General features: G+C 49.8%; 1 protein-coding gene across 5 annotated transcripts; it reads right to left on the reverse strand.

Moving 5' to 3' along the window:
• On the reverse strand, window positions 1-27,470 carry Arap3 (ArfGAP with RhoGAP domain, ankyrin repeat and PH domain 3). Of its 5 annotated transcripts, none has more exons than XM_029547042.1 (33): window positions 26,679-26,733; window positions 24,421-24,958; window positions 24,259-24,320; window positions 24,051-24,162; window positions 19,357-19,548; window positions 19,148-19,217; window positions 18,788-18,908; window positions 18,522-18,706; window positions 18,331-18,437; window positions 17,691-17,890; window positions 17,501-17,586; window positions 17,178-17,360; window positions 16,869-17,004; window positions 16,149-16,265; window positions 15,581-15,728; window positions 15,381-15,483; window positions 12,769-12,988; window positions 12,072-12,135; window positions 11,719-11,882; window positions 9,373-9,585; window positions 8,604-8,709; window positions 7,358-7,505; window positions 7,020-7,088; window positions 5,718-5,792; window positions 5,522-5,636; window positions 3,361-3,489; window positions 3,147-3,280; window positions 2,840-2,922; window positions 2,710-2,745; window positions 1,985-2,048; window positions 1,731-1,868; window positions 1,479-1,517; window positions 1-1,022 (listed from the first exon to the last, which is right to left on the reverse strand). In XM_029547042.1, the coding sequence occupies exons 2-33, from the start codon at window positions 24,939-24,941 to the stop codon at window positions 546-548; spliced, it is 4,617 nt and encodes a 1,538-aa protein (XP_029402902.1). In that variant the 5' UTR covers window positions 24,942-24,958; window positions 26,679-26,733; the 3' UTR covers window positions 1-545. The 5 variants fall into 5 exon arrangements, with proteins under 5 accessions (XP_029402902.1, XP_021070390.1, XP_029402901.1 ...); XM_021214731.2 differs by having other exon boundaries at window positions 10-1,022; window positions 24,421-24,926; window positions 26,679-27,470; XM_029547041.1 differs by having other exon boundaries at window positions 10-1,022; window positions 19,357-19,551; window positions 26,068-26,735.
• Between the last annotated feature and the right edge of the window lie 306 nt (window positions 27,471-27,776).

Here is a 27,776-nt window from a genome sequence, read left to right on the forward strand (position 1 = left end):
AGACTTTCAGTTCCAGATTTTATTAATAGTGATCCATTCCTCTTTGACTCCCCTTTGCCCCAGCTCCCAATCCCAATCAGCTACCCCACTCAAGGCAGTTCCCGCACATAGGAAGTGGAATAACATAGATTTAGAAATCATGCCCATCTCTAGCCTCCAAGCCTTCACTTTCCTCTAATGTACTAAAGCCATTCATTCTTAGGCCGCAAAGCTCTCTCTGAACCCTTATATCAAACATATAAACCAGAAGCTGCCCTTATTGAGGGGAAATATCAGGGCTCCTAGCGAGGAAACAGTTCGGTGTTCACCCCTCTCCTTCTTTTAGTGACTTCATAGTACAGACAAATGGGCTGGCCCAGAGAGGGGCCATGATCTTCCCTGAGACACACAGCCTCCAGGGCTCTCAGTCCAGTGCTCCTTCCATGGTACCATACTGGATTTCAGAGTCATCCATCCAGGGGAGAAGAAGCTCCCAGCAGTGTCTGCCATGGTGAGAGACTGGCTTCTCCTCTGGTTACCTACCTCCTCAACTTCGGGCCCTGGGGTCATGTGAGAGGCTGGCTAGAGGGTGGATTGGAAGTGCAGGGGGGTTGGGTGGGTAAGCTGGGGGTCGGTGTTGGAAGGCTGGTGGGGCTGGGGGGTTGGGGACTGGGCTGGGAAGGGCTTTCTGGACACGAGGCAGGCTCTCCTTTCCTCAGGATGAGGTTGTTGAGTTCCTGGAGCAGCTGTTCCTCTAGGGACCCTCGTGCCTGAGGACTGCTTTTTGAAGGGGGGCCTGGAGGAGGGTCAGGTACCCTCTCTTCATGGACCAACATGCTTGCCTTGGAGAGGGGGGTTTGATCAAAGGACCTCTGGCTGGTAAGGGGTGGATCTGACTTGGCTGACCACTCGCATGTGGAAGAGAAGGTCGTGTCATTGGTAAGCTCAGGGAAGGCCCCAACCTCCTCATATACTGGCTCTTCATACACAGGCTCCTCCAGCTCATCTTGCTCCTCCACAGACCCCTGTGGTGACTTCATGGGCTGGATGGAAATGGAACAGCAGAGGGTGGGCACAGAGTCAGAGTTACTGTGTTATTAATCCTTGGGTCACGTTCTTCCTTGAGTCAGACACTACAAAATACTTGACATATATGATGTCAGAACAATCTGTACCAGTGGGTCATGCTGCAGGGGAGTGAGATGCATGCAGAGGGGCCAAGATGCCCTGGAGTGTAGAGTAAGGAAATGATAGTTGGTGAGGCTTGAACTCTTGAACTATCTGGGTCCTGAATGCATTCACTTAACCCCTTTTCTTCTATTTCTCCGATCTGTAATTACGTTCTCCTTTCCTCATATCCCTCCTGACTGTCCTCCTCTGCCACAAATGCATGTGTCGATGACCCGCATCAGAACAGACATGGAGCACACCAGGGTGTGGGCAGCACGGAACACACACAGGGCTGGCAGACACACAGCCAGAGCAAGCACAATACTCACAAAGAACATGGATAAGGTCCTCCGGTTGTGTAGTCTCCGCTGGACCCGGGTAGAGCAGGGATAAGGGGAGGGAGAGACAGAGACAAAGTGAGACCTGGCAACAGGAGGTGCTGGCGGGAAGTGAGGGCACAGAGACTGGACAAGAGGGTCGTGGTGAGGGGATGGGGCATCTGGCATACAGGCACACTGTCTTCCTGCAATAGGACAAGGGCAGGGAGCAGATGCTTAAGACATGCCGGGGTAGGGTCTCACCAGGGTCTGATTGGCAGAGAGTAGGGTAGCTCCACTGTCATCCCCTCGGATGGGCAGCAAGGGCATAGTGCCAAACTTCTGACGAGCAAGGTCAGAGGAGGAACGACGACGTAAAACCACCGACTGCTGGTCGTCATGCTGAGGAGACAGTGAGCTGTTGGCACTGCTCGGCCTGGGTGGCACTGGGGTGTGTGTGTGTGGCTGGAGCCCAGAGGCACCAGAAGCCCAGCCTTCAGCCTCTTCCTTCTCCTCACCTGGGCTTTAAGGATGCTTGTGGTCCAGTCCCACATCTCCTCCTCATCCGTGCAGGACAGACAGCTGTGGGTGAACAGAGTGATTCAGGAAACTGAAGGAGTCCTAGTAACAAGCATGGAAGAACAGAGGAGATGGTAGAGGAAGAAGACAGGGCAGAGCTAGGGAGAGATCTCAGTCGGGATAAAGTGCTTGCCACACAGTCATAGGGATCACAGTTGGATCCTCAACACAGAAAGGGGGACACTAGAGAGATGGCTCAGCGGTGAAGAGCAGTGGCTGCTCTTCCAGAGGATGGGTTCAACTCCCATCACCCACACGGTGGCTCATAACCATCTATAATCCCAGTTTCAGGCAATCTGATACCTCTGTGGGCACCAGGCCTACACATCTTACACAGATATAAATTCAGGCAAAACAACTCATACACATAACTTTTTTAATTAAAAAAGAAAAGAAAAAGCTGAAGCTGGCATGGTGGCTAGTGCCTGTTATCCCAGTGCTGAGAAGCAAGAGACAGGGAGCTCACTGAGAATTACCAGCCAGCCAGCCTAACCCTCCTGGCAAACCCCAGGTCCTAGTGAATGACACCTGAAGTTGACCTTTGACCTCCGCATGCATGAGCACACACACACACACACAAACGCATGCATGCACAGATGGTCAGACAGATGGACAGACAAGGAACAGGGTAGAGGCAGAGAAGAAGCTAACTATAGGTACTCACAGGTGCATCTTTTCCAATATTAATGTGAAACCCCACCTGAAAGGCAAAGGGGACCAGTCGTTAGGGTAACTAAAAGCCAGAGAGGTGACAGCAGGGAAGCCCTAGGTCAGGACCAGGGAGGAAAACTCACAGTGTTGGAGGTTTTAACTTCTTGCGGATTCCCAGGTAGACCTTGGCACCTTCCAGAGACCACTCCCGTTCTGGCTTGGAGCTCTGAGAACATGAGCAGAGGCAGTTTGACTGAGATATACAAAAACACCATGGTTAGGAAAATCAAGAAGTCATGAGCGCACTGGGCACGTGATCATAGAATAAGAAAAGTCAATGTCAGGGAAGCAATGAAATTGGTGAGGATATGGGCTGTGGGGTCAGGGGTTGGTACGGTTATGGCTCCTGATGCCACCCAGCATCCCACCCCACTAGCCCCAGGGCATCACCTTCTTCTCCTTGAGCAGGAGCAGGCATCTGCCACGCACCAAAAAGAACCTCTCCTGGAAACGGTTTCCCAGCAAGCGAGGTGGCTCCTCACGACACCGTAGCAGCCCCACCCGCGGGCTCTCACGCCGGACCCCTGGACACAGAAGAGCAATGCTGGGTGGGGACTCTTGGGAGAGGGGCCTAGGGAATGCTGGGCTGAGGGAGAAGGCTCACCTGTGAAGAGGCAGCCAGCGTGTGCCATAGAGACTTTTCTCAGAAGCAGAGAGGCTGAGCAAGGCTCTGGAAGCTGGCACCATTGCAAGGCCTGTTCTAGAACCTTTTCTTTGGGGTGCAGTGGCCTCTCTGAAGGGAAATGTGGAGTCAGGTAATAATCATAAAAACTAGCCAAGGCCTGGAGGTCCTATCTCACCTCCCACTAGTTCATTCATTCATTCATTCATTCATTCATTCATTCATACCCCCTTCTAACCACAGCTCCTGATGCTATGTCAGGTACCATATCCAAGGGATACAATGGTAAGAATGATACATAGACCTGCTACAGCCTAATGAAGGCACCAACAGTAGACAGTTAAGCAAAGCAGCAAAACAGAGACCAGTAATGACTTAAAGGTATATGCTTTAAAGTGTGTGTGTGTGTGTGTTGTTTTCCTGGAAACTAGAATTACAGGCAGTTTGTAAGCCACCCAGTATGGAGATTTGAACCAATATTGGTCCTCTGCAAGACAGTTCAGTAGGCGTTCTCAACCACTGGGCCATTTCTCTGGCCCCCAATAATCACTTTGAAATAAAATAATATTTAAGAGACACATGGAGAAACAGAGGCACAGAGAGAAAAGTAGCTGAGCAGGTGAAGTAGGCTGGTCAGGCAAGGCCTGTCAGAAGCTGCGTTTGTAGATGTGGCTCCTCAATCTATTTGAAAGATCAGGCAGAGCAAGCTGCACCTAAGATCATGGGTAATCTTTTTTGTTGAATTCTTTTAATTTGGTTTTGGGATGTTTGTTTGTTTTGAGACAATGTTTCACTGTAGTTCTGGTTGGCCTGGAAAACTCTATAGAATAGACTGTCCTCCAATTGCCTCTGCCTCCCTACTGAGGGGATTACAGGTGTGCACCACCATAACTCCAGGTAGGATCTTATAGGACAAAAAAATTAAGAACAGATGCCAGGAGTCAAGAAATTGTTCTTGGGGGATCTGAACAGCAAGTGTGGCCCAACTGGGGATGTGTGCAGCTTAGTGGTGCATGCTTGCCTTTCCTGTTCAGTCCTCAGAATGGAGGAGAGAGGGCACACTCTGCTCTAACAGAAACAGGTCAGAGAACGGGCTGGTGTGAGATGATGTCTGACAGACAAGCAACAGACACGCAGCCAAGGTTGTGCAGGCCATGATGAGGGCTTTGAGCTTTATTCTAAATTTATTAGAAACCCATCAGAAAGTTTTAACCATAGCAACGGCGTGGTCTGGTTTATACTTGAAATGTTCATTTGGCTGCTCTTGAGAAACTAGATTGTAGAGAGGAAAGAACGGAACCCTGTCAAGCTGTCCCCTGTCTAGAGCCATGCATTTCAGTGGTTCATATTGGGAAGCAGAAAGATAATGGTGACCGTGAGTAGGATGGGAAGTAACAGAGATGGAAAAGAATGGTAGACGTGAGGGCTGTCAACACGACTAATTAATAAGAGCTCTCAATATGACTAATTAATTGGTGGGCATAAGGTTTCTGGACTTAATAACTGAGTAAACCATGATACTATTTTCTGAAAAAAGAAAAACCAGAAAATAGTCTGGGCTTTATATTAGAGGAAGGGCCTAGGAAGAAAGGAAATGTCAGTCTTATGTACTGAAATGACTGCGAGAAGAGGAAGTGTCAAGTAGGCAATTGGATCTGTAAGTCTAGAATGCAGAGGAGAGATCTGAACCAGAGATAAACATGTGGTCGGTCAGCCAGGCATGCTGGTGTGTATACCTGTCGTCCCAGCACTTGGGGGAAAGAAGCAGGGGGATTTCCATAAGTTCAAGGCCAGCCTGATCTACATAGTGAGTTTCCAGCCCACTGGAATTAAGTTGGATGTCATTTAGGTATTTAAAGAAATGGGGAAGAATGTAGGTAGAAAAGAAAAAGGGCTCAGGATTGATCCGTAGCCCTTCTAACACTTCAGTCTTGGCAAAAGGAGGAAGGGAGGCTCCTTCAAGATAGGAGAAACCTTTACTGAAGCCAATAGAAGAGGATTAAGAAAAAGAACTCATCCACAGGCTGAACACCTTCTTGTGTGGATGAGTTGACTAGTAAAACGTCCATTACATTTGGTAACAGAGAAGTCACGGATGACCTTGGTCATGTGTCCGCGCACACAAATGTGTGATCATACTCACCAAGCTCTCCATGTTCAAGAATTTCAAATGTCACCCACAAGTCTGTCCCTGATGCCGCCCCTCGCATCTCCAGCACCTGGTTAGTCAGCTCCTCAGCAGTCAGTGTTGGGGATACCTAGCATACAGACAAGAGGACTCACACTCATTAGGGCCTTGCTCCTGTCCACCCCCAACCCCCAGATCCCTTAACACTGACCTTTAAGGTGACACAGTTGTCCGGGAGCTGCTGTTCTATGTAAACCTCCATGATGAGGTCTCCAGCCTGGGACAACTGAGGGCGGGCGGATAGAGGAGGATGGGGAAATTACAAAAATTCCAAGATGGAGGCATGCCTCCTAGGTACCTCCCCCAGCAAAGAGCTCCTTCCAGCCCCCACGACCAACACGGCTTGGGCCTTGGAAAGAACTCCAAGATGAACACGATGAATGTTTAGCTGCGTATGGTGCCACCTCAGACAGTGCAGTACAGCTGCCTCAAGAAGAGGTTTGCAGTCAAGACTCTCTGGGTCCCTTCTCTACCACTTCCACTGTGACCTACTATGAATAAGTAATTCAAAAAGGTGAGACTACCAACTTTTTGGAGTTCTGTGGTTCTAAAATGAGATTAGAGGTACTTGTAACATAGGAAGTCCTCAGCAGTTCTTGCTTTTGTGTTTTATACAATTCCCTTCCTGACCCACCCCAAATCCCCCAAGGTCTCAGACTGGCCTTGAACTTTGAGACAGGGTCTCATATAGACCCAGTCTGACCCAGTTTATTTTTAAAAAGTTATTTATTTATCTTTATTTTTTTTTATGTACATTGATGTTTTGCCTGCATGTGTCCCTGGAACTGGCGTTGTGAACACTTGTGAGCTGCCATGTGGTGGCTGGGAATTGAACCCAGATCCTCCGGAAGGGCAGCCGGTGCTCTTAACCACTGAGCCACCTTTCCTGACCTTAAACTTTTGACCTTCCTGCTTCTGCCTTCTAAGAGCTGGGATTATGGGCGTGTGCTGTCACCATGTTTTTTTTTTGTGCGGTTCTGGGGATACATCTAAGGGCTTCACACATGCTGGGCAAGCACTTCACTGAGCTCCATTTCCATCCTTGGCCTGCAGAGCTCTCTCTAGCTGAACTCTTGATTCACACAGCCCAGACACTAGGATTACAAGCATGGACTACCACACCTGGCTTTCCTGAGATCTCCTATACTTAGAAATGGGGTGCTGGGTGTGTATCTCAGTGATGGAATGCTTGCCTAGGCTGTGTGAGGCCTGGGTTTAATACTCAGTATCACTGAGAAAGAAATGTACTCAAGAATCCCCATAGTGGAATAAATGGATCAAGCAAGCTACCCCAAACACTTTCCTCCCAGGGATTCCCCTGTCCACCAAAGAGCCAAGGGGCAATGTGCAGGAAGACAGGCTAAAAGGAAGCTTCCTTTAGTGGACAGAAGATGCATTTCCTATGGTGAAGTCTCTCTGGCCCACTCAGAAGTCTAACGTTAGGGCGTGTTACCTGCACATCCTTCCAGGTGGTGATGAGACTGACCTCCAAGTCAATCTGAGCTGCCTGGTCCGAGTCAATCTGCAACAGGACCAAAAGTATCTCAGGGGCTGCTGGGAAAGGAGGAAAGCAGGGCAGATAGCAAGGTCAAAGGGGAACTGGATAAGAGAGCTAGAAGCCTGAAGAGCCAGGAATCAGCAAGGAGAGGATGTTGGGGTTAAAGTTGCTGGGGAAGGAAGCCCAGGACTCCGAGAGGAAGTTACCAATGCAGGCTTAGGGGATGAGGATCTAGACTCTGAGTCCACAGGGCTGGGGGGGGGGGTTGTATGGCAGGGTCAGGGAAACCTTACATCAAAGACAGAGATGTAGCCATCAATGAGCTCCTGCAGTACCCGAACCTCATGCTCTCCCCGCCCATCTGTCTGGAACACACTAGGTGCAAACAGTAGGGCCAGGTTCCTCGTGCACATCTGGTTTAGAGCCGCACACTTCTGCACCCTGCAGAGAGAGAGAGAGAGACCCCAGAGTCATGAGTCCAGTTCATGGTCAACACTTCACCAACACACCCATTTCTTTGGAAGACCTTTACCACACCTCTACTGAGTGCTAAGTGCTAGGCTGAGTGGGGGGTGTATGTCAGTGGATTAGACAGTATGGGCCCCAAGGAGCTTTGGATATCTCGGACACAGTTAAGGTATGGCTGATCATTACTAGAGCAGGCATCCGTAGTTTTTATGTAAAGAATAGGCAATAAATATTTTAGACCCTCAGGCCATATATTCTCTTGTAACTTCACAGCTCAGCTGCTGTACTGAAAAAGAAGCCATATGACACATAAATGAATGGATGTGACTTTGCACCTTACAGGCTTTTATTTGGAAATCCAGATAAGAAACTAGATTTGGTAATGGTTCTGTAGTTGGCAATCCTCTGTAATACTCTATAACCAATGCAACATAACAGGCATGCACCCCACACCAGAAACCCTTTCTCCTAATACACTAAAGGTGGGTCTACATCTTAATCTTTATTTCTTAGAACAAATTTCTTACTTGGCATAGACTAATAAAAATAACAATCACGTTGATTTCTAGTCATTTCTGAAGTTTATAACATGCCACGTGCTATACTAAGAATTTCATATAGCTGGGCAGTGGTGGCTCATGCCCTTAATCCCAGCACTTGGGAGGCAGAGGNAGGNGGATTTCTGAGTTCAAGGCCAGCCTGGTCTANAGAGTGAGTTCCAGGACAGCCAGGGCTACACAGAGCAACCCTGTCTCAAAAAAAAAAAAAAAAAAAAAAAAATTACATGGATTATTTCATTTTACTTTCCTACAACCTATCAGGTAGAAACTTCATTATATCACCGTCCTTTTGAAAGCAAGCAGACTGAGGCTAAAGTCGCATGGCTAGAAGGGGAGAGCCAGATTAAAGCCTAAATCTACATAGTCCCCAAACCCACTCTGAACCTTTAACCACAACACCCTCACATAACAGCTATTAGTGACATTAGTGAGTGAATGAATTAAGTTGTGCCATTGGTTTGAAGTAATGAAGGATCAGGAAAGGAGGCTGAGACAGCCTGACTGTACTGACCGGTACAGATGCCCAATGAGTGTGGCCAGTGTTCTTCGGTTGACCTGAGGCAGGCAGCTAATCACTTCTTTGTACTTCTCCAGGCGCTGATTCTTCTGGGGAAGCTCTAGGGACCGAGGGAGGAGAGTTGGAGAGGAACCAGGAAGAGAGAGAATTGATGCAGGGGGAAGGGATATTCTGAGACACAACCCAGGAGGGATGGATCTCTTCTGCCTTCTACCTCCCTGTGAAGGTCAGTTTTTTGTTTTTGTTTTTTGGTTTTTTTTGTTTTTTGTTTTTTGTTTTTTTGTCAATTTGACACAAAACTAGAGTCACCAGGGAAGAGAGAACCTCGATTGAGGAATTGTCTCCATCAGATTGGCCTGTGGACACCTCTGTTGGAGCGGCTTCTTGATTGACTATTGATGTGGGAGGGGCCAAGTGCACTGTGGGTGGTGCCATCCTTGGGCCGGTATAAGGAAGAAGACTGAGCGAGCCATGGGGAGCAAGCCAGTAAGCAGTTCTCCAAGCTCCCTGCTTGAGTTTCTGCCGGGGCCTTTCTCAGTGATAGATGGTGACGTGGAAATGTTAGGCCAACTAAATCCTTTCCTCTCTAATTTGCTTTTGGTGCTCATCATACAATAGAAAGGAAACTAGGACATTCCCCACGCCAAATTTCTGGGTGACCACCAGAATGGCGAATGTTGGAAAAGGGGCTGCCCAGTTCCACAGGAGAGCTTTGTGGATACTGACAGAGGAAAATGGGACCCGGGACAAGTCTTGGAAGTACCTGCAGCTTCTCTCCATCGAGGCAGCAACCTAGCAGAGGTCACGGGGTCATCAAGCTCTCGAAAGAAGCGTTTGAGTGTGTCAGTAACATCTTCTACAAAGTGTTCCCGTGGTCTAAGCTTTACTGACCGGGCATCCCGCCTAAACTCAGCCAAGAGTCGCAGGCTGCGGGCCCGAGCACCTCCTTTCCGATATACACCTTCCAGCCGGAGCCCTGAAAACATCCAGAAGTGTCTGTTTAGTAACGAGGGAAGACAGTACCCCACCCACCCAGCGGCCCTTTTAGGACCCTCCCCGTGTATGCGGCTGTTAACAGAATCCATGGATGCTTAAGTTTCTTGTATGAAGTGATGTATTTCTATATAGCCCTACATATATCATCTCTGGATTACTTGTAATACCTAATACCATGTAAAGAATGAGAAAAAAAAGCATACATAGTCTCTATAATATTTTTCGTATTTTCTATCTTTAATTGGTTGACTATACAGATGCAAAAACTGTGGCTACAGAGGGCCCTGTGTACTTCTGGTGCCTCCACAGTAACTTCTGAGCACATACAGAGTAAAGAAAAAGGTCAGTTCTTTTCCCATTCGCATACTTCTAGCTAAGATCTCAGGTTATAAACAAATACCTTTTTGGGGGGGTTGTTTGTTTGTTTTCTGTTTGGGGGGAACTAGGGATGGAAACCAGGGCCTCACACATCCTAGACAGATCTTTGCCTTGAGTTGAGAGTCAATGAATCAATCATATACCTTAGATAAACTGCCTTTAGATGATAAAATATACAAGGTTTTTGTTGTTTGTGGTGGTGGTTTGGGGTTTTTGTTTGTTTGTTTCTTTGGATTTGTTTTTGTTTTTGTTTGATTGGTTGATGAAAAGTCTTGTGCCCAGAAGGTCAGAGGACTCTAATCCTGTCTCTCCCTTGAGAGAGACACTGAGATTCTGTATTCAGCAATTAAGTGTTCGCAGCGGCTTTATAGACTATAACTCCTGCAAATAACAAGAGCTGGTGATGTTTGTTTTCTTAATACCCATCTTCCCAGAAGTCTGTGAGCCTTGCAGGATCTTCCTCGTTCACTGCCACCTCCTGACGGCCACATACTAGCACCTGAACTAATAATATCTATGGAACGAGTGTGGTAATGCAGGGACTCGGAGGGAAAGCTGTGTCCATCCCAGGGCCTTCTCTTAGGGCCCCAGACTGAATTCCTCAAATAAATGCTAGGGAAGCTAAAACAAATGAACAAACAATCAAACAAACAAGGATCTGGAGACTGGTGGCTGAGACATCACTGAATGAGGTCACTGCCATGAGGAGGAGAATGTCACTAGCCACTGACTATCCATCACCCATGACTGATAAAATACAACTCTTCTTACAGTCATAAAGGTGTCCTTTGTTTTTTTTGTTTTGTTTTGTTTTTCTCCAATACTGAAGATTAAACCCAGGCTTCTTACATGCCAGGTAAAAACCCTACCCATGATTAATACCTTTGTTTGGGGTTTCAGGGGGGAAGGGTATGAGACAGGATTTCTCTGTGTAGCTTTGGCTATCCTGGAACTCTCTCTCTGTGTAGACCAGGCTGCCTCTGCCTCCCTGCTGGGATCAAAGGAATGTGCTGACACCGCCTGGCCCTTTTTGTATTTTTCTTTTGAGATAAGGTCTCACTAAGTTGCTTATGCTGGCCAGAACTGAGAATCCTTCTGCCTCGAATGACTAAGAAGCAGTGGTTTCAGGCCGGTATCGGCAGGCCTCCTTGTTCTGCTTTGCTTTTGTTTGCTTCCTTGGTTGGTTCTGGTACTGGGAATTGAACCCAGGACCTGTAAATGCCTTGGTTTTCTGTGAGTTTTCTTTTTCAATATCCAACCTCCTAAAAAGAGTTCCTAGGGAATCATAGATCCATCGGGCCAGGCTGCAACTGGAACTCAGCAGGCTGCTTGCAGTCGCTGACCCTTTGGTCCTAGACACTCTCCTCCGAATGATCATTCTATCCAGACCTTCAGGGATCTTGCCTCAAAGGTGCCTCTTCTCAGCCCACCACATGGCTGAATCCTCACATATCTTGTGTTCCTCTCACCCAGGACGCCAGTGTCACCTGAGCTGGGACAGCCTTGTTTGACATACCCCATTTCACTGTCACATTAGATTGGAAAATGAAGATCATTTGGTTTCATTTTATAGAAGAGGGAACTAAGGCTCAGAGAGCAGCTGGTATCATTTGTCAGATAATTCACACACACACACACACACACACACACACACACACACACACACACACACATGCATCCTGACTTCTTCAACCCCTCCCACTAGCTCAGTGTCAGTCAATCTGTGCCCACTCACCATGCTGCGTAACAAAACTGATGCAAGCGTCCACAATGATAGGGATGTCTCCCCGGCTCATCTGCTGTTCCTGCAGGCCCATGCCACCCCCTCCAGCAGCACCTCCAATGGCCGTGTTCCATGCTGCAAAGTCTAACCTGCCTTCTCCCTGCAAATACAGGGTCCTGAGACCCAAGAAGCCTGAGTTAGAGCCAGCTCCAGAGATCAGACATGGAGGTGACTTCCCAGAGTTACCAGCAGGGGGCAGCAACACCAAACCCAGATAGTTCCTAACCAAGGAAGCAACTTTGAGGAAGCAAGCAGTGAAGGGGTGAGAGGAAGCTGGGTTCAGAGTCACAGGTACAGAATATTACCTTCCTGTCTCTACAAGGACCAAATGCTCCTTTTTGTCTGGAGTGTCAGCTGCCGAGACCACACCTGTAGAAGAATCCTTGAACATTATCATCAATACCATCACAGTGAAGACTCTTAGGCAATTAAAGCATAGAGGTGCCCACTAGCAAATAGCCTTACAAAGTTCCACACGGTTACATCCATGCTACACAGGACTGCTCAGAAGTTAAATAATTTGCCTTACATTGTTTGCTACAAAATAGCGAAGCTGAGCTAAAACCCAGGTCTCTTGTTCCCAGAGTCCTGGAGCCTTGTTCTAGCATGTTCCTCTTTTAGAAGACAACAGTGACTCCTCCCAGTCCCCAACCAGCAAATAACACTTTTTGATTTTATACAAGTTGCTTCCTACCAGGTTCTGTGATAAACGTTTTTGTGTATTTCTTTATTTGAACCCCACTCCAGCCCTTGGAGGAAGGTCTTACAATTATTGTCTATTTTAAGATAAGGAATCACAGGCAGGGAAACACGGAATAATTCCTCCAGCGACACACAGCTAGGAACTGATGGAAACATTGTCTAAATCTAGGTAGTTTCACTTTATAACTTTTATCTGAACGGTTACATTCTACTCCTTCCCATGAGAATCCCCAAATAAAGAAGGTCCACTCTCCCACTCGCCCACAGCCACCCTTTAGCCCTGTCCACACCCCTGCTCACTGATCTCCTGTAGACGCCGTAAATGCACCATGTCCTCTGGAGCAGGGGGACCAGGGCCGGGCGCTGGGCACAGGAAGAGATGATCACCACGAAGAAGGCCGAACCCTGACAGCCAGAGACCAGGGGCCAGGCCTGCGTGGGAGGGGGACCGTAGCCACAGGCGACCCATCCGCAGCAACCCAGGGCCCAGCAGCTGGTGGCAGCTGAGCGGAGAGAACCACTGTGGAAGCAGAAGGCAGACAGGGGTGGGGGTGGGGGAAGGTGGGGAAAACACAAGGGGTCGGGGGAAGCAAATGAGACTGAGAGACCACGAAAGGAGAAAGGGAAAGGGGGAGGAAATGTGGTGGTGGGGAGAGACCAGAGGGGGGAAGCCCGGGGAGAGACCCAGGGAGAGTCCTGGGGACAGAGGGGAGAGGGTGGGGAGGAAGGGGAGACCAGGGAGAGGAACAGAAGGCACAAGGAAATTCTTTCCATTTGCCCCAGCGTACAGGAGACCCCTGTGTGGCTGCCCTGCTCCCTAAGCAAGGTGGGAGAGAAAGAGGGGGTAGCCAGCATGCATACTGAAGAGTCACCATGGTTGGGCAACCGTCCTGGCAGGTCACTATGTAAAAAGCTATGTTTTGGGGTCCCACTAAAAGCAATTCTGTTCTAGCTGCATGGGTTTAAAAAAAAACAAAGTAGGGGGTACCAATTTTGTTTTTTGGTTTTTTTTTTGTTTTGGTTTGGTTTGGTTTGGTTTTGGTTTTTAAGAGTTCCGATCTGTCACCAACACTTTCACTAAAAATAATTTAAAAAATTTAACTGGGGGCTGGAGAGATGGCTCAGTGGTTAAGAGCACCGACTGCTCTTCCGAAGGTCCTGAGTTCAAATCCCGGCAACCACATGGTGGCTCACAACCATCCGTAATGAGATCTGACGCCCTCTTCTGGTGCGTCTGAAGACAGCTACAGTGTACTTTACATATAATAAATAAATCTTTAAGAAACAAAAACAAAAAAACCTAACGGCTGCTTCTTTTTGGGTAGGGGAGCAGGGGGAGGGTATGGGGAACTTTCGGGATAACATTTGAAATGTAAATAAAGAAAATAATAAATAAAAAAATTAACTGCTAGAAAAATAAAGTGAATAGACAAAGATGGGAGCTGGAGAGATGGCTCAGCATCTAGAGCACTTGTTAGTCTTGCAGAGGACTAGGTTCAATTCTCAGCACCTACATGATGGCCCACAACCATCTTGAACTCTAGTTCTGGGGGATCGGATGGCCTATTCTGACCTCTGTGGGCACTGTGTATATACAGTGTATAGATACATATGTATATACATACCTATAATCAAATATACATACATGCATGCCAAACATTCATATATTTAAAGTAAATTAAATGAATGTAAAAACTATTTTTAAAAGACATACAAGCCCTTAACTTGTATAATTAGATTCGACAGATTAAATCATTCTGCCAAACTGCTATGAAAGATTCAAAATGCTTCCTCTCCAGTTCTGTACACATACTATCATGGATTGGAACAAATAATCAGGAGACCACAACATGATGGGCGGAGTGTCACCTGCGTCAGAGATGGCACGGGGAAGCCAGAAGGTGGCTCCTGGCCTCTGGGCATGAGAAGTCACTAGTGATATTCAGGGTATCAGCTTTGGAGAGTCTAGGCAGGGGAGGGCAGCCGTAGGGTTAAGGAGGAGCATCAGGCTGCACACAACTTCTTAGAAGTTGCCAGGAGAGAAGGAAGACACACGGGGTGAAAAGTTGAAGATGAACAGAACTTGGGGAAGAGCTGTTTTAGGGTGGGAGAGACTGTCGTCATCAGCAGCATCATCGCTGCCATTATTTCAACGCCCACACACAGAGGGCTTACTGCGTGTGGGCTTCGGATGTCACCTAATCCTCATCCCCAGGGGGGGAGTCTTTACACCCACTCTGCAGACATGGAAGAGCTCCCGGGGCTAAGTTGTAGGACTCAGATCTCAGAATGTCTGGCTCTGAGCCTAAACTTTTTACTTTCAGGAAAGGAGGTTGAGACTCAGAAATTGACTGGTTGAGGTACGGAGAAGGTACGGTGTATGAAAGTGACTATGACTGGCCATGACGGCACTTGCCTGTTATCCCGGTACTCGGGAGGCAGAAGCAAGGAGGATTGCTTAAAGTCTGAGGCCAGGCTGGTCTACACTGTAAATTCCATGTTAGCCAGGGCTACATATCACACCCTGTTTCATTAAAGACACACACACACACACACACACACACACACAAGGAGCCTTTGCCTGTTGGAGTTAAGAGCACTGGATGCTGTTCCAGAGGACCCAGGTTCAAATCCCAGCGTTCACATGGCAGCTCACAGTTGTCTGTAACTCTAGCTCCAGGGTCTCTGACACATCACACAGACAAATGTGCAAACAAACCACCAATGCACATAAAATTCCCCCAAAGGTTGTTGTGAAAACAAAATGAGATATTGAGTGGGCCTTTCTTAAAATGCAGGACTTGGCGCAGAGTAAGAAGCCATCAGCCAGGTCTGCTGGGTAGCGGACTAGAACATGTTGGGAGGAGGTGGAGATGGACATCAGGAGCTGCCAGAAGGTCTTGCCATCTCACCTTGCCCACTGCACTGATCCAGGCCTCTAGACCGTCTGCTCCATCGGTGGCAAAATGCTGGATTCTTCCCCCAGTGAGGATGAGTTCAAAGGAAAAGGGGAACCTGCAGAGAAGACCAGGTTAGGAGGGCAGCGGGGGACAATGAGGGGGGCTGCCAGGGTGGCACTAGGGAAATCAGGGGTGGAGAAGAGGAGTGTCACCTGTCAAGGTCACCTGGATCAGCAGGTGGAGGGCTTACACCCAGACATACAACATCCTGGGGCTGGAGAAGGCTCAGGGGTTCGGGGCTGCTCTCTGATGCAAACATTTCCAGGGCAGCTCCCAGCACACACCACAGGCGGGGAGGAGCTAAGTGAAAGAGAGGTGGAGGAACTGTCATCCTCCCCATTGTCACAGTCCCCGGTCCCCACATACTCACTTCACATCAAGCCGCCTTCCTATGTGGTTGATACTATAGAACCTTCCCAGTAACTCTACTAAGTGGGTTTATTTATATTTGGAGCTACTCTGCAGATGGGAAAACTGAGGCTTGCTGCCTGTGCAGCATGAGGAAGGAGCAGAGAGGATACTTGACCCAGACTGAGAGCAGAATCTCTTATCTGTCATCTAGGGCGGTGACTTGACCTTGTCCCTCTCTCACCCCCAGCATCCCAGCCCACTTCAGGGCACTTGCCTATGCCAGCTCTGTCCTCCTGTCTCTAGGCAGCATGTCCACACCTAACCTACTCTCTGCCCCTGCCCCCCTCCCATGCTCTGGCTCCTGCTCACCGTCCCGGCCCCTGCGAAGGGGTGGGGCTCCAGCCTTGTTGCTGATGGAACCACAGTATAGGAAACCTCTGTAAGTGGCAGGCACCACCACCTCGTTGTATACTCCAGGGGAGGAGTCTGCGAGGGGAAAGACGTGATCAGGTGAGGACCATGTATGGATGGCATGACTCCCTTTGGGAAAATGCATCTAATAGGACCAGACCATGGGATGGGGTCTAACTCCACCCACAGCAGGGAATGCAGCCCAATGGGTGTGAGCCCCTGACTATCCAGATTGGAAGAGGGACATAGAGAAGCCTCTAACGCAGTGTTTGCCTACTTTTTTTTTTTCTTCTACCAGCCACCCAAACAGCCAGGCAGCTCTAGTCGGTTAAGTGTCTTGGCCTATCTGGCCTGACAAATGGAAGCCAACATTAAACCAACGACTCATCTGAGCAATAAGAATGTCCCCAGGAAGATGAGACCAGTCCTGCAAATTGATGCTTGTCAGAATGGTAAGGTAGTAACACTTGGGTACATCCTGACTATTACAGGCAGTAACCACAGGCCCTCATCAGTCAACCTTTGACCTCAGGAAGTCTGAGGGGTTGGGAAACTGACAAGCCTGCCATTGCAATAGATATGGCAATGGGGTATTTCAATGGCCTCCTTGAAAGAAATAAGTCACAGGTTGAGGCTGAGATCTCCTAGGGAGAGAGAGGAGTTACTTGGGAGGATGACCTGAAGGTAGAAGGCTAAGCAAGCTGCCATTGAGGGCTGAAGGGGACAAGGGTTCCTCTCCCTCAGAGGCTTCGACACAGAGGAGCTGGGTCATGTTCTTGAGCAGGTTGGGTCCTGCCATAGCTGCACACAGTGCCTATAGGGAAGGAAGGGTCTTCATCAGCCGCATACACAACCCAAGAGCTCTTCCAGGAACAGTGTTCTATCATCAAATGTAGCCTTTATCACCCATGTCTAGGCATCCCAACACAGGCTGCACTCCCACCCCCACCCCCAACCTCCCCATGAACACCAACCTGTCTGTCCTACCTGGAGAAGCTGGCTGTGGTCTAGATGCCGAGGGTGGGGCTTCCGGAAGAGACCCAGCTTATACTTTCGGGAGATGAACTCTCCTCGAGGACCAGGGGCTGAATCTGGATGCAGCCCTTCACCTGGGGGTAGTGCCCCTGCCCAGAAGCAATTGGCACGATCATTTCCCAGGATGATGAACAGCTACAGGATGATAAGAGGCAAAGATGAGTGACCAGAACCCAAGGGTCTCCAAACGGCCTAGTCCCCAAGCTGGACCCAGAGTCTACTTTTGGATGTTCCTTGTCCTTTCCTCCCCCTCCTCTTGTCCCCAGATTCCTCACCTGCACTATCTCATTACTCCAGACACTCGTGTCCAGCTTCAGGCTCTGCACCTTGGAGATCCCAGAGCCCAGGGCCCGGTGCTGACCTGTTAGAACATGAAAGCCAAGTGGCAGAGAACGCTGAGCCCTGCCCCAAGTCCCTGGCTCCAGGACCTCTCGTTCCCATTTGGGCTTGAGGCCCGCCTCTCACCTGCACACTGCTTGCAGATGACGACCCCCAGGTTGACGGCAGCCCAGTCTGGCCGGGAGGCCCTGCAGTCCGCACAATGCCGGTTTGCCGGGTTGGACCAGACCTTCTCAGCCACCTCGTAGTCAGACAGGGTCTCGGTTACTGCTTCTTGCAGAGCGGCCGCCCAGCTCTGTCGAGCCCCCCCAGACTCGGCTGTGAAGCTGAGGGGTGGACAGCCAGTCCATGGGCATGGGCCCCCTCCACATCCTACCCCAATGGCCACTCCTACCGAAGCTAATAAAAGTCACTTCTAAGCCAATTTTTTTATTTTTTTTATTTTTTAAATTGTTATCAGGGTTTCATCTATCTTAGGCTGGCCTCAAACTTGTTATATAGTTGAAGATTACCTTAAACCTCTGATCGTCTGGCTCCAAGTGCTGGGATTAGAAATACACGCTATTATGCCTCATCTATGCAGTGCTGGGGATCAAACTCTAGCTGCATCCCTTCCTTTCCTGACATCTTGACCTTGCTAACTGAATCTCACCACCTCCTCATTTATCCCCATTGATATCCGCTTGAGGAGGCCTCCAGCCTGCAGCACCTTTGTGATCTCCCTTGAAAAGACCCTACCCTTGCTTTCCACCGGGCTTGGACCCACCTGAAGCAGCGATGGGGTGTGAGCAGGTCGAAGCTTCTACTCTTGGTCTCCCGGACACTGCAGCCTTGCAGTTCAATGAAGCAGATCCCGATGCCCAGTGAGAAGGCCTAGCGGAGCCAGGGGCACGCAACATGGTGAGATTCCAGAATGAACTGGCCAGGCTCATCAGCCCCCTGCTCAGTCCTCTTTACCTGCTCACTCTTGTACAGTGCCAGCTCTCCGGGGATCAAGGCAGCAAACACCTTGGCCTTGTGTCCGCGCAACTCTAATGTGCCCGTACGGAGGGGTCGTGGCGGGTGAGGGGGCCGGGGGTGGCCCAGGAGGCGCTGTTCTTTCAGGCAGGATTGCAGCGTGGAGCACCATAGGTCACGCTGAGCTGGGGTGGAGGACGGGTCAGCCAGGTGTATGCTAGCCTAGCCTCCCCTCCTACCCTGACCCAGTGGGCTCGGACCCTCACCCTCACTCTCTGTGCGGAACACAAATACTCTCTGGCCGGTAATGACCTGGAATTTGTTGTCCTTGCTGCTTCGGGTCATCTCGATGGCAGTCAGAGGGATCACGCCTTTGGGGAAGGGGTCCTGGAAAGAAGACCCAGTGACCCATGGGGACAGGGACTGAGCTACATGCGCTCAACTTTCATGAGATCAGCATTCAATCCCCATGGTTACAGCTGCTGAGTCAGCTATCTCAGATGCTGACATCTGGCAGCTGTGGCCATCCTTCTACCGTGGGTTTCTAGTCCTTCTAGCCCTGAGCCTCTCTCAGTCCTCCCCATCTTTCTCTCTCTGGTATCCATGTAGCAGCTCCAGTCCCTTACCTTGTCACTGCCAAAGTACATCAGACTCCTTCCATTGAATTGCACAAAACGTCTCTGGAACACATAGTTTCTGAAGAAGGAAGACACTGAGATGAGTTGAGTGTTTGGGAACGTATGTGGTGGGCAATCAATCACAAGTCCTAGAACCTAGAACCTGTCCCCTCCCTTTTCCCTTCCCTACCCTTCCCTGCCTCTCCCAGCAGCCCTACCCCTGAGGTGAGAGCTTGTCCAGCCAGCCGCTGAGCAGAGGCACGGGACGATCGGCTGTGGAGGAGAAGCTGGCATAGGGCGAAATGAGGTCATCACTAGTCTCTGCATCCTGGGTGGGTATTGAAAGAATGGAGTCCCCAGGTAGCTCGAGGCTGGCATAACCAGCATCCTCCCGTGGCTCCAGATCCTGTCTGCTGAGCATTATGGGGGCAAGAGGAAGGAACACAAGTCAAACCAAACGCCCTCCACAGTCTCTCAGTAAGTTTGCCACCCCTGCCCTTGGCACATATAGCCGGCAGGTGTGAGGTTTGCTTGGTAAATAAATGGGGTAGAGAACCTGGCAACCCAAAAGGTTGCCCCAAAGCTTTCTCCTGAATGTGCTTGGGGTTTTACTGGGAAAATGTCACTCTCCTCTGGAAGTGGGAAAGATGGGTAGGTGCCTTCCCGCCATGGTTGCTCGCAGCTCATCAACATACATCACTGTTGTGGTTCTCCAAAATGCTCTTGGCCTTCTCTCCCTGAATTAGTTTCCATCAGTTCTTACCGGTGTGAAGCAAACTGCCCAACTGGACACCTGGTCAATTTTGTCCTCCCTCCCATAGTTCATTCTCTCCGACCCACCAGGGCTTTTTGAAAATGCAAATGAGGTCATTGCATTCCTCTACAGGAAACCACTCAATAATGCTCTATTCACCGTTAGGAGAAATTCTGAATGCTATGCATGGGCTGTGAGTTACAGCCAGGTACCTGCGGTTTTAAAAGTTCCCAGGTTAGGTACAGCCCAGGTTACGAATCACTACTCTACCTTGTTTGTTTCTTATTGCACGGAGAAATTGAAGCAATCAGACGAGAACCCCACAGACTCACAGCGCCAGATCAATCCAGTTTCACACACACGCTCTGCCTACCTCCTGTGACTGTAATAAACACCTGTCTAAAGCCAGACTTGGCTCCGAGTACCAGATCTCACAACTCTCACCTACACAAAGACATTGCTGCGGATTCCCTCACCGTCTCCTCCGTACACCCTCCATCAAGTTGTTCTCACGCACTTCCAGACACATACAACATTCCACACAACTGTTGGCTTCACCTCTACGTCTACCATCAACTGTCATTCCAAAGCTTGATTCTGTTTCTTCTGATACTCTCTACTCTTTTTTTTTTTTTTTTTTTTTTTNNTTTTTTNAGACAGGGTTTCTCTGTGTAGCCTTGGCTATCCTAGAACTAACTCTGTAAACCAGGCTGGCCTCAAACTCACAGAGATTCACCTATCTTTGCCTCATGAGTGCTAGGATTAAAGGTGCCTGACTTCTCTCTATCCCTTTTTGTTTGGTTGGGTTTTGTTGTTGTTGTTGTTGTTGTTGTTTTGGTTTGGTTCTTTGCTTTTTGAGACACAGTTTCTCTTTGTAGTCCTGGCTGTCCTGGAGCTTTGTGCTGTAGACCAGGCTGGCCTTGACCTCACAGAAATCTGTCTGTTTCTGCCTCCCAAGTGCTGGGATTTAAGGTGTGCGCCACAACCCCTGCCTTCTTTTTGTTTTGTTTTGTTTTGTTTTTTAAAATACATTGTTCAGACTCTCATCCCTTCTACTCCTAGCCAGAGTCCCCTGCGACCTCCATGATTCCAGAGGTCAGTTCTCAGTCCCAGCTTACTAAGCAGCAGCAGCCTGCTCAGCAGCAGGACACAGTCAGACTCCCCTTCCTCCTATGCCCTTGGCTTCAATGACATCATCTTCTCCTGGCTCTCCTTCTCCTTCTCTGGCTATTTTGGTTCAGTCTATTTAATGATTCTTCCTCTTCCCCAAACCTCTGGATATAGGAAGGCACAGAGGCTCTGGACTGGATCCTCTTCTCCCCTCCATCCCCTCTAAATGCTAACAGTTTCCATATTGAAATCTCTGGCTCGGATAACCCACCCAAACGATAAGCAGATGTGGTCAGCAGTCGTATTTATTATTGCCTCGTGGATGTACTAAACATCCCCCATTTCATATGTGAAGCAGAGTTCCTGGGCCAAACTCCTCCCTCCTGTTTGATGCACAGCCTTCCTGGCTCAGATCACAATGCCACGAACTCTTAGGTACTCAGAACCACGCTATCCAGTAGAAATCAACAGGGACTACATATGCAATTCAGCAACATTTTTTAAAAAGAAATATTGATGTTGGAGTGATGGTTCAGTCATCCATCTCTACTTCTACCATTAACTGTCATTCCAAATCGTTACTGTAGCTTTGGTCTAGAGCACTGGCTGCTCTTGCAGAGGACTAAGGTTTGATCCCCAGCACCCACATGGTGGCTCACAACCATCCATAGCCCCAGTTTCGGGGGATCCATTACCCCCTCCTGGCCACTGTTAGCAACAGGCATGCAAGTGCTACACAAATGTTCATGCAGCCAAGCACAGATGTACATGCAACCAAAACATTCATTACACATAAAATAATTTTTATATGTTTTAAAAATAATTAATTTTAGTAGTCTATATTTTATATAAGCCAAACCATAATATTTTAGTATGTTATCAATGTAAAAATCACTGAAATAGAGGCTGGCTCAGCGGATAAAGTACTCGCTGCATAAAGAGAACTACATGCATCTAGATCCTCAGCCCACATGAAAAGTCAGGTACCAGGTGGGATGTCTGTAGGCCAGCAACGAGAAGCAGAGGTGGGTTGATCCCCAGGGCTCAATGACTGCCCAGTGTGGCCAAATTGTTAACTCCAGGTTCAGTGAATAAAACATCTCAAGAGGAAAAAAAAAGTGGAAAATAACACAGGAAGACAACTGATGTCTGGCATCCACACATGCATGCATGGGCAAGTGTTCCTGTGTGCAAACATATGCTTACATATACATACATCCCACATGCACCAAAAAAAAAAAAATGACTAAGATAATTCTTTCTGTATATGGTGTATTTTCTCTAGTGTGGGTTTTTTTTTTTTTTCCAGTGGGTTCTGGCAGATGCTTTATATTTCCAGCTCCTCTCAAAGCAAAGCAGCAAGTTTCACATGCTCAGTCGTCACGTGTGGTTAGTGTGGTCATTGGGGACAGCAGAGACTCATGCTGTAGCCCTCAAAGTTAATGCTTGGCTGCTCTTTTCCTCTCAGACAACAGCGTAACATGACATTTTACCCTTAAAATGCAGCCACTTCTCACCAACTCCGCTCCCATCGCTACACCCTGCAAACCCCCCCCCCCCAACCAGGTTGCTGCAGCAGCCTCTCCACCTGCTCCTCCATGTTTTGCGCCCAGAGCATTCTCAGCAAAGCAGACAGAGGGATCCTTTCACAATCTAAGTCAGAACTCTCTGGTACCTTCCCATCACTGTCACGAAGCATACAGTGGCCATCCCCACAGGTCCTACCCACAAGCCCCTTTACCTCTGCCATCAGCCATGGGACCCAGCCACACCCCTCCGTCCCCACTGCACCTCATCTCCCCAGGCTGTGTTCTCAACCTCCCTCGGCCCAGGGTATACTGTCTCCAGAACTCTGCAAAGCCAACTCTTCAATTCAGGTCCTTCGACCTTTTGTCCAAATGTTATCCTCCATGCCCTTTCCTTCCTCTTCCTCCCCCATCCCTTCTCTTCCTTTCTTCCTCTCCCTCTGCTGTATACCTATGTACACGTCTCTGTGTGTGTGCTCCCTCGTGCAGCCCAGAGATGAATTAAGATTAATGTTGGATGTCTTCTTTGGTTGTCTTTCACCTTATTGTTTAAGCCAGGATCTCTCACCGAACCCAGAGTTCATCGATTTACCTGCAGTGACTGGCCATAGAGCTCGAGGAATCAGCATGCTCACCCTTCTGGCCCTGAGTTTATAAGAGCTGCCACCTGGCTTCTGTATGGTAGGCCTGGGGATCTGAACTCAAGTCCTCATGCTTACCCATTGAGCTGTCTCCCCAGCCCCGTTTGTGTGTGTGTGTGTGTGTGTGTTTAATGGTCCAATAACTTACTGAAAATTTCAGTCCTTTATAATTCCCCCGCCCCCAGCTCTCTAAACCTGCTCAACTACAGCACTGCATAAACAGTAACTATTGCCAGCTGGGGAGATGGCTCAGTGGTTAAGAGCATTGACTGCCCTGCCAGAGGTCCTGTGGTTCAATTCCCAGCAACCACATGGTGGCTCACAATCATCTGTAATGAGATCTGAAGCCCTCTTCTGGTGTGTCTGAAGATAGCTACAGTGTACACACACACACACACTTTAAAAAAAAAAAAAACTATTGCTGGGTGGTGGCACAGGCCTTTAGTCTCTACACTTGGGAGGCAAAGGCTGGTGGCTCTCCAAATTCAAGGCCAGCCAGGTCTACAGAGTGAGTTCCAGGACAGCCAGGGCTACCCAGAGAAACCGTCTTGAAAAATACCAGCTTTGAGCATGTAACAGTGCTCCCTCTTTGCTGAATGGAAAGACATATTTTTTAATTTTAACTATATATCTATTTGTTTGTGTGCTTCTCTGGTGGTCTCTCCCTCCCCCCCCCCCTGTTGATTCAGAAGCTTCCTGGGAACAAAAGTCAACAGGGAGGACAGTTATCTGTGTGCTGCATCTCGAGTGCCTGCTCACCACTGAGGGCGTGAATGCTCAATGAATATTTGATGAGTAACTAGAAACATGGCCACCATGGCTAACACAACTGCTCCTTAAGCTTCCTCCATCTTCCCACCACCGCCCCTCCAAGTACTCACCTGTGTTCAGCCCTTTCCTGACAGACACCTCTGCCATCTCTCCTGTCAGGTGCTCCTGGGACCCCCACAGGTTGGACACCGTAGTACAGGCAACCAGGATCCATGATGTGCACTGTTGGGTGAGGAGAGGGTTATTGGAAAGAAAGGGGGGATTAAGTGGAAGTCTGACACGCAGGTGGTCACAGTTCCACTCCAGCAACCCATCTACCTGTGCCTGTTGTGGGCCTGAGGGCAGGGGTTGGGGCAGTTGCCTGGGAACTATCTGGAGTCCTGAAAGGAAATTCTGATGGTTATTAAGACAGAAGGATATCCCTCATGCCCGGTTGATCTCTTCCTCGGGCTCGGACCCCTAGGTAGAAAACCAACTCACACGTCCTGAGCTGCCTGGGCCCGACCTCTTAAGTCCAGGCCAAAGTAGATGGCATTGGGCATCATCTCCATGGTATTCAGGACTGAAGGCCGTTCAGAGGAGGAAGGAAGGAGAGGAGAGGATCTCTGCGTACACTCTGAGTTCCTGGATACTTCTGGATCCCAGAAGATTGGGCTCACTCCAGGCCTCTGGGCAGTGGCAGGGTTGCTGAGCCCAAACACCGTCCTGGGCTTAGGCACAGGCTTGGGGGGTTGGGCATCAGGGGCTGGGCTGGGAGTTGGCTCCATGGTATTATCCAGCTGAGAATCCAGGAAACCCTCAGCAGAGCCTGCCCGCAACAGGCGCAAGATGCGTTTCCGGTGTCCTGTAGCACGGATGCCCAAGTGCCTCAGCTCCTCGTGGCCCAGGCGTTGGACCGCACCAGCTGTAGCTAGGCCATGCTGTCGGAAAGTGTCTGCATACTGCTCCAGATGCACCGCGGCCAACCACACAGCGATGTCCAGGTCCTGAGGAGCAGCCATGGGCTCTCAGGCCATTGCTGGGGGGAGGTTCAGGGTGAAGGGAGGGCTCGGGCGGGGGGGGGGGAGATTCCCCACTCCCTACCACAAAGTCTGAGGCTTGGACAGGGGTGCCAGCCTCCAGATTTCTTTCAAAGAAGAATGCCCAGCACGCCTTTAATCTCAGCGCTCGGGAGGCAGAGGTAGGTGGATTTCTGAGTTCGAGGCCAGCCTGGTCTACAGAGTGACTTCCAGGACAGCCAGGGCTATACAGAGAAACCCTGTCTCGAAAAAAACCAAAAAAAAAAAAAAAAAAAGCCCAAAGATTGTGATCTGGGGACAGAGCTGGACCAGAAGATAAAGGACAGATTCTCTTCTGATAGGAATTGAGGAAACAGAGGCTCACGCTCACAGCAAGCTACGCTAGTGTTGGTCCCTAAGCGCCTGTGCACTCAGCCAAGTGAGCATAGAACAAGATGTTGGAATGCTACAGGGCCGGGCAAGGTGAGGAGGTGGAGAAGCCACTGAGGTGATCAGATCCAATTGCAGAGTAAGACAGGAGAGGGCAGGCCAGAGAGGGAGGAGAAATAGACTCCACTCACACTGGTTTCCAGAGCAGAGGTTCAGGGTGGATAATCATAATCCTGGTCATTCCCAGTCCCTCCTCCCCTTCCACCTATTGTCTATCCTCAGACTTCCTTCCTGTCCCTCGAGCCTGGCCACCCCCACATCCTGCCTGCTGTGGTTAGCCTGCCCAGAGGGCCCCAACTAGTCCCAATGTGTGGGGTCCTGGTCTGGGCACAGGCCACCTAGGAAAGAGAGCTGGGTGGAGAATCTGGCCATTCAAATGAGTACCTGAAGGGGAGAGGCAGTCCAAGATGTTCTTTGTTTCCTACCCACATATATGCATATACACACACACGTGCACACAACACACACTCCCAGACTCAGATGTGTGAAGACACACACATAAACACACACTCAGCTGTGTGAAGATGCACATGCCTACACACAGAGACACACAAACTCTAGCACTGCATCGTGAACACACACACACACACACTTTATCCAAACCTTCCTTTTCTGAGCCTGCCTTTTCCCTACCCTTGTGATTAGGTCTCTGTAGTCCTACCCCATTGGGCCAGCTTACCTCTAATCCCGCTCCATATCCTGGGTCCATCTCAGATTCAGCTCTCCCAGAGTTTTCGGCTCTGTCCTGTCCTTGTCCCTACCTCCACCTGCATCTTTCTAAATTCATCTTTGCCCCACCCCGTATTTGCTTTGTAGTATGAAAATCGTCAGGCCCCAGACTTCTGACCAAGTCTTAAATTCTAACCGTGACTCTGACCATCGCCTCCCATCTGCGGTTGGTCTCTATCCCCTACTGTTCCCATCCCTGTTGCTCTCCTACGGATTGTGTCCCATACCCAAGCCCGGCTGGAGTGTTAAGCCTCTGGGCCCTGAGTCAGATTCCACTCTCTTGGTGACTCAGTCAGGGCTCAAGCACTGCCTAGGAGCCGAACGTGCTTGCGGGATGGAGGTGGCAGATGCGGGACCGATCAAGCAGGGTATTGGGCTTGGGGGAGGGCAAGAAGGGAGGGGGTAGAGGCCCGGCAATAAAGAGGGGCGGGTTCGCCGCAAGGAGGAAGGAGAGGAGGGGTAAGGAGACGACGCTGAGGGACCCTGAGAGCCCACGGAGGTCCCGGAGAAGGTGATGGGGTGGAGTCTGAGAAGCTGGGCCCGAGGGCTCGGGGTCCTCACCTCGCTGTGGCCTCCGTCAGCTTCAGGGTGCCGGCTGTGCTGTCCGAGGCCTGAGGGGTCCGGCCGTGCCAGCACCGCCTCCCCGCAGCCCTCCCCCGATAGCCCGGCCCCGCCCCGACGGCTCGATGGCTCCGCTGCTCCTTGTGCAAGCGCCCGCCTTCAGGTGGTTTGGGCCCCTTACCCAACCGCCTTTGCTTATCAGGGGCCTGTACTCTGCTTTCTCCCAGAACAAAAGATTGGGACTCAGAAACGTCTGGGGAAGGGACTAAGATGTAGGGTCAGGTCAGAGAGGGGTAGAGAGTAGAAGCGGAGGAAGAAAGAGCTTGGTGGAGGACCTTTGTACCCGGTCCTGCTGAGGGGGACCAGATGTGGGGCCTGAAGCCTTCGGAGCCCCTCTCCCGCACCCGCTGGGCTCAAGTACCCGGTTAAATGGGAGATGAGAAGAGAATGGGCAAAGCCTTCGGAGCTGAAGACTCCTCTCTGTGCTGAGGCCCCTCCCCTCTGTGCCCCAGGGAAGGCTCACCCGCTTCAGTTGCCCCAAACCCCCCAGCCTAGGTTTCTTTTCTGGAGTCTTCCAAATCGAGTCTGCCTTTCTGGGGCAAGCACGGTGACCAAACATGCTTGGACCCTTTCAAGCTTGAGAGAAGTCCCTGTTTTCGCCTTTCCCACCTGACACATGCTGGAGCAGTTTAGGCGGTGGGAAGGCGCCTCTCTCCCTTCCCTGTGGCATTTGCAAGAGCTCCAGCCCTGAAGCCTGTCCCACCCCAGAGCCCCGGAGATACTTCCCTTTCAGAGCAGGGCTAGTCTTTAGCTGTGTGTGGCGTTGGAGGGTTAGGGGTGTGTGTGTGTGTGTGTGTGTGTGTGTGTGTGTGTGTGTGTGTGCTGGCCAGCGTGTTTTCCTGTTTGTATTATGAGAGGAAGTTGGCTGTGAGTCAGCAGACACAGGAACTGTCAGCAGCCAGAGGAAGACCCCAGCTTCTGGGGGAAGAGCAGGGGAGTTTGAGGACATGGGTCCCATCTCTTCTTGCTGTCCCAGCTCGAGGAACAATTGTCATCTTCAGCCTCCTATAGTCCCAATCCCCCAGGGCCTTCCCTTCT

This window comes from Mus pahari, chromosome 15 (genome assembly GCF_900095145.1).
Source record: "Mus pahari chromosome 15, PAHARI_EIJ_v1.1, whole genome shotgun sequence".
In the NCBI taxonomy this organism is placed as follows: Eukaryota; Metazoa; Chordata; class Mammalia; order Rodentia; family Muridae; genus Mus; species Mus pahari.

Coding starts and splice junctions, on each gene's coding strand:
- Arap3 (XM_029547041.1), bottom strand. CDS start 24,941: ATGGCTGCTCCTCAGGACCTGGACATCGCTGTGTGGTTGGCCGCGGTG. Junction 15,484..15,580: donor GATCCAGGTGACCTTGACAG/GTGACACTCCTC, acceptor TCTTCTCTGCAG/GTTCCCCTTTTCCTTTGAAC. Junction 1,869..1,984: donor CAAGCATCCTTAAAGCCCAG/GTGAGGAGAAGG, acceptor CTGTCTCCTCAG/CATGACGACCAGCAGTCGGT.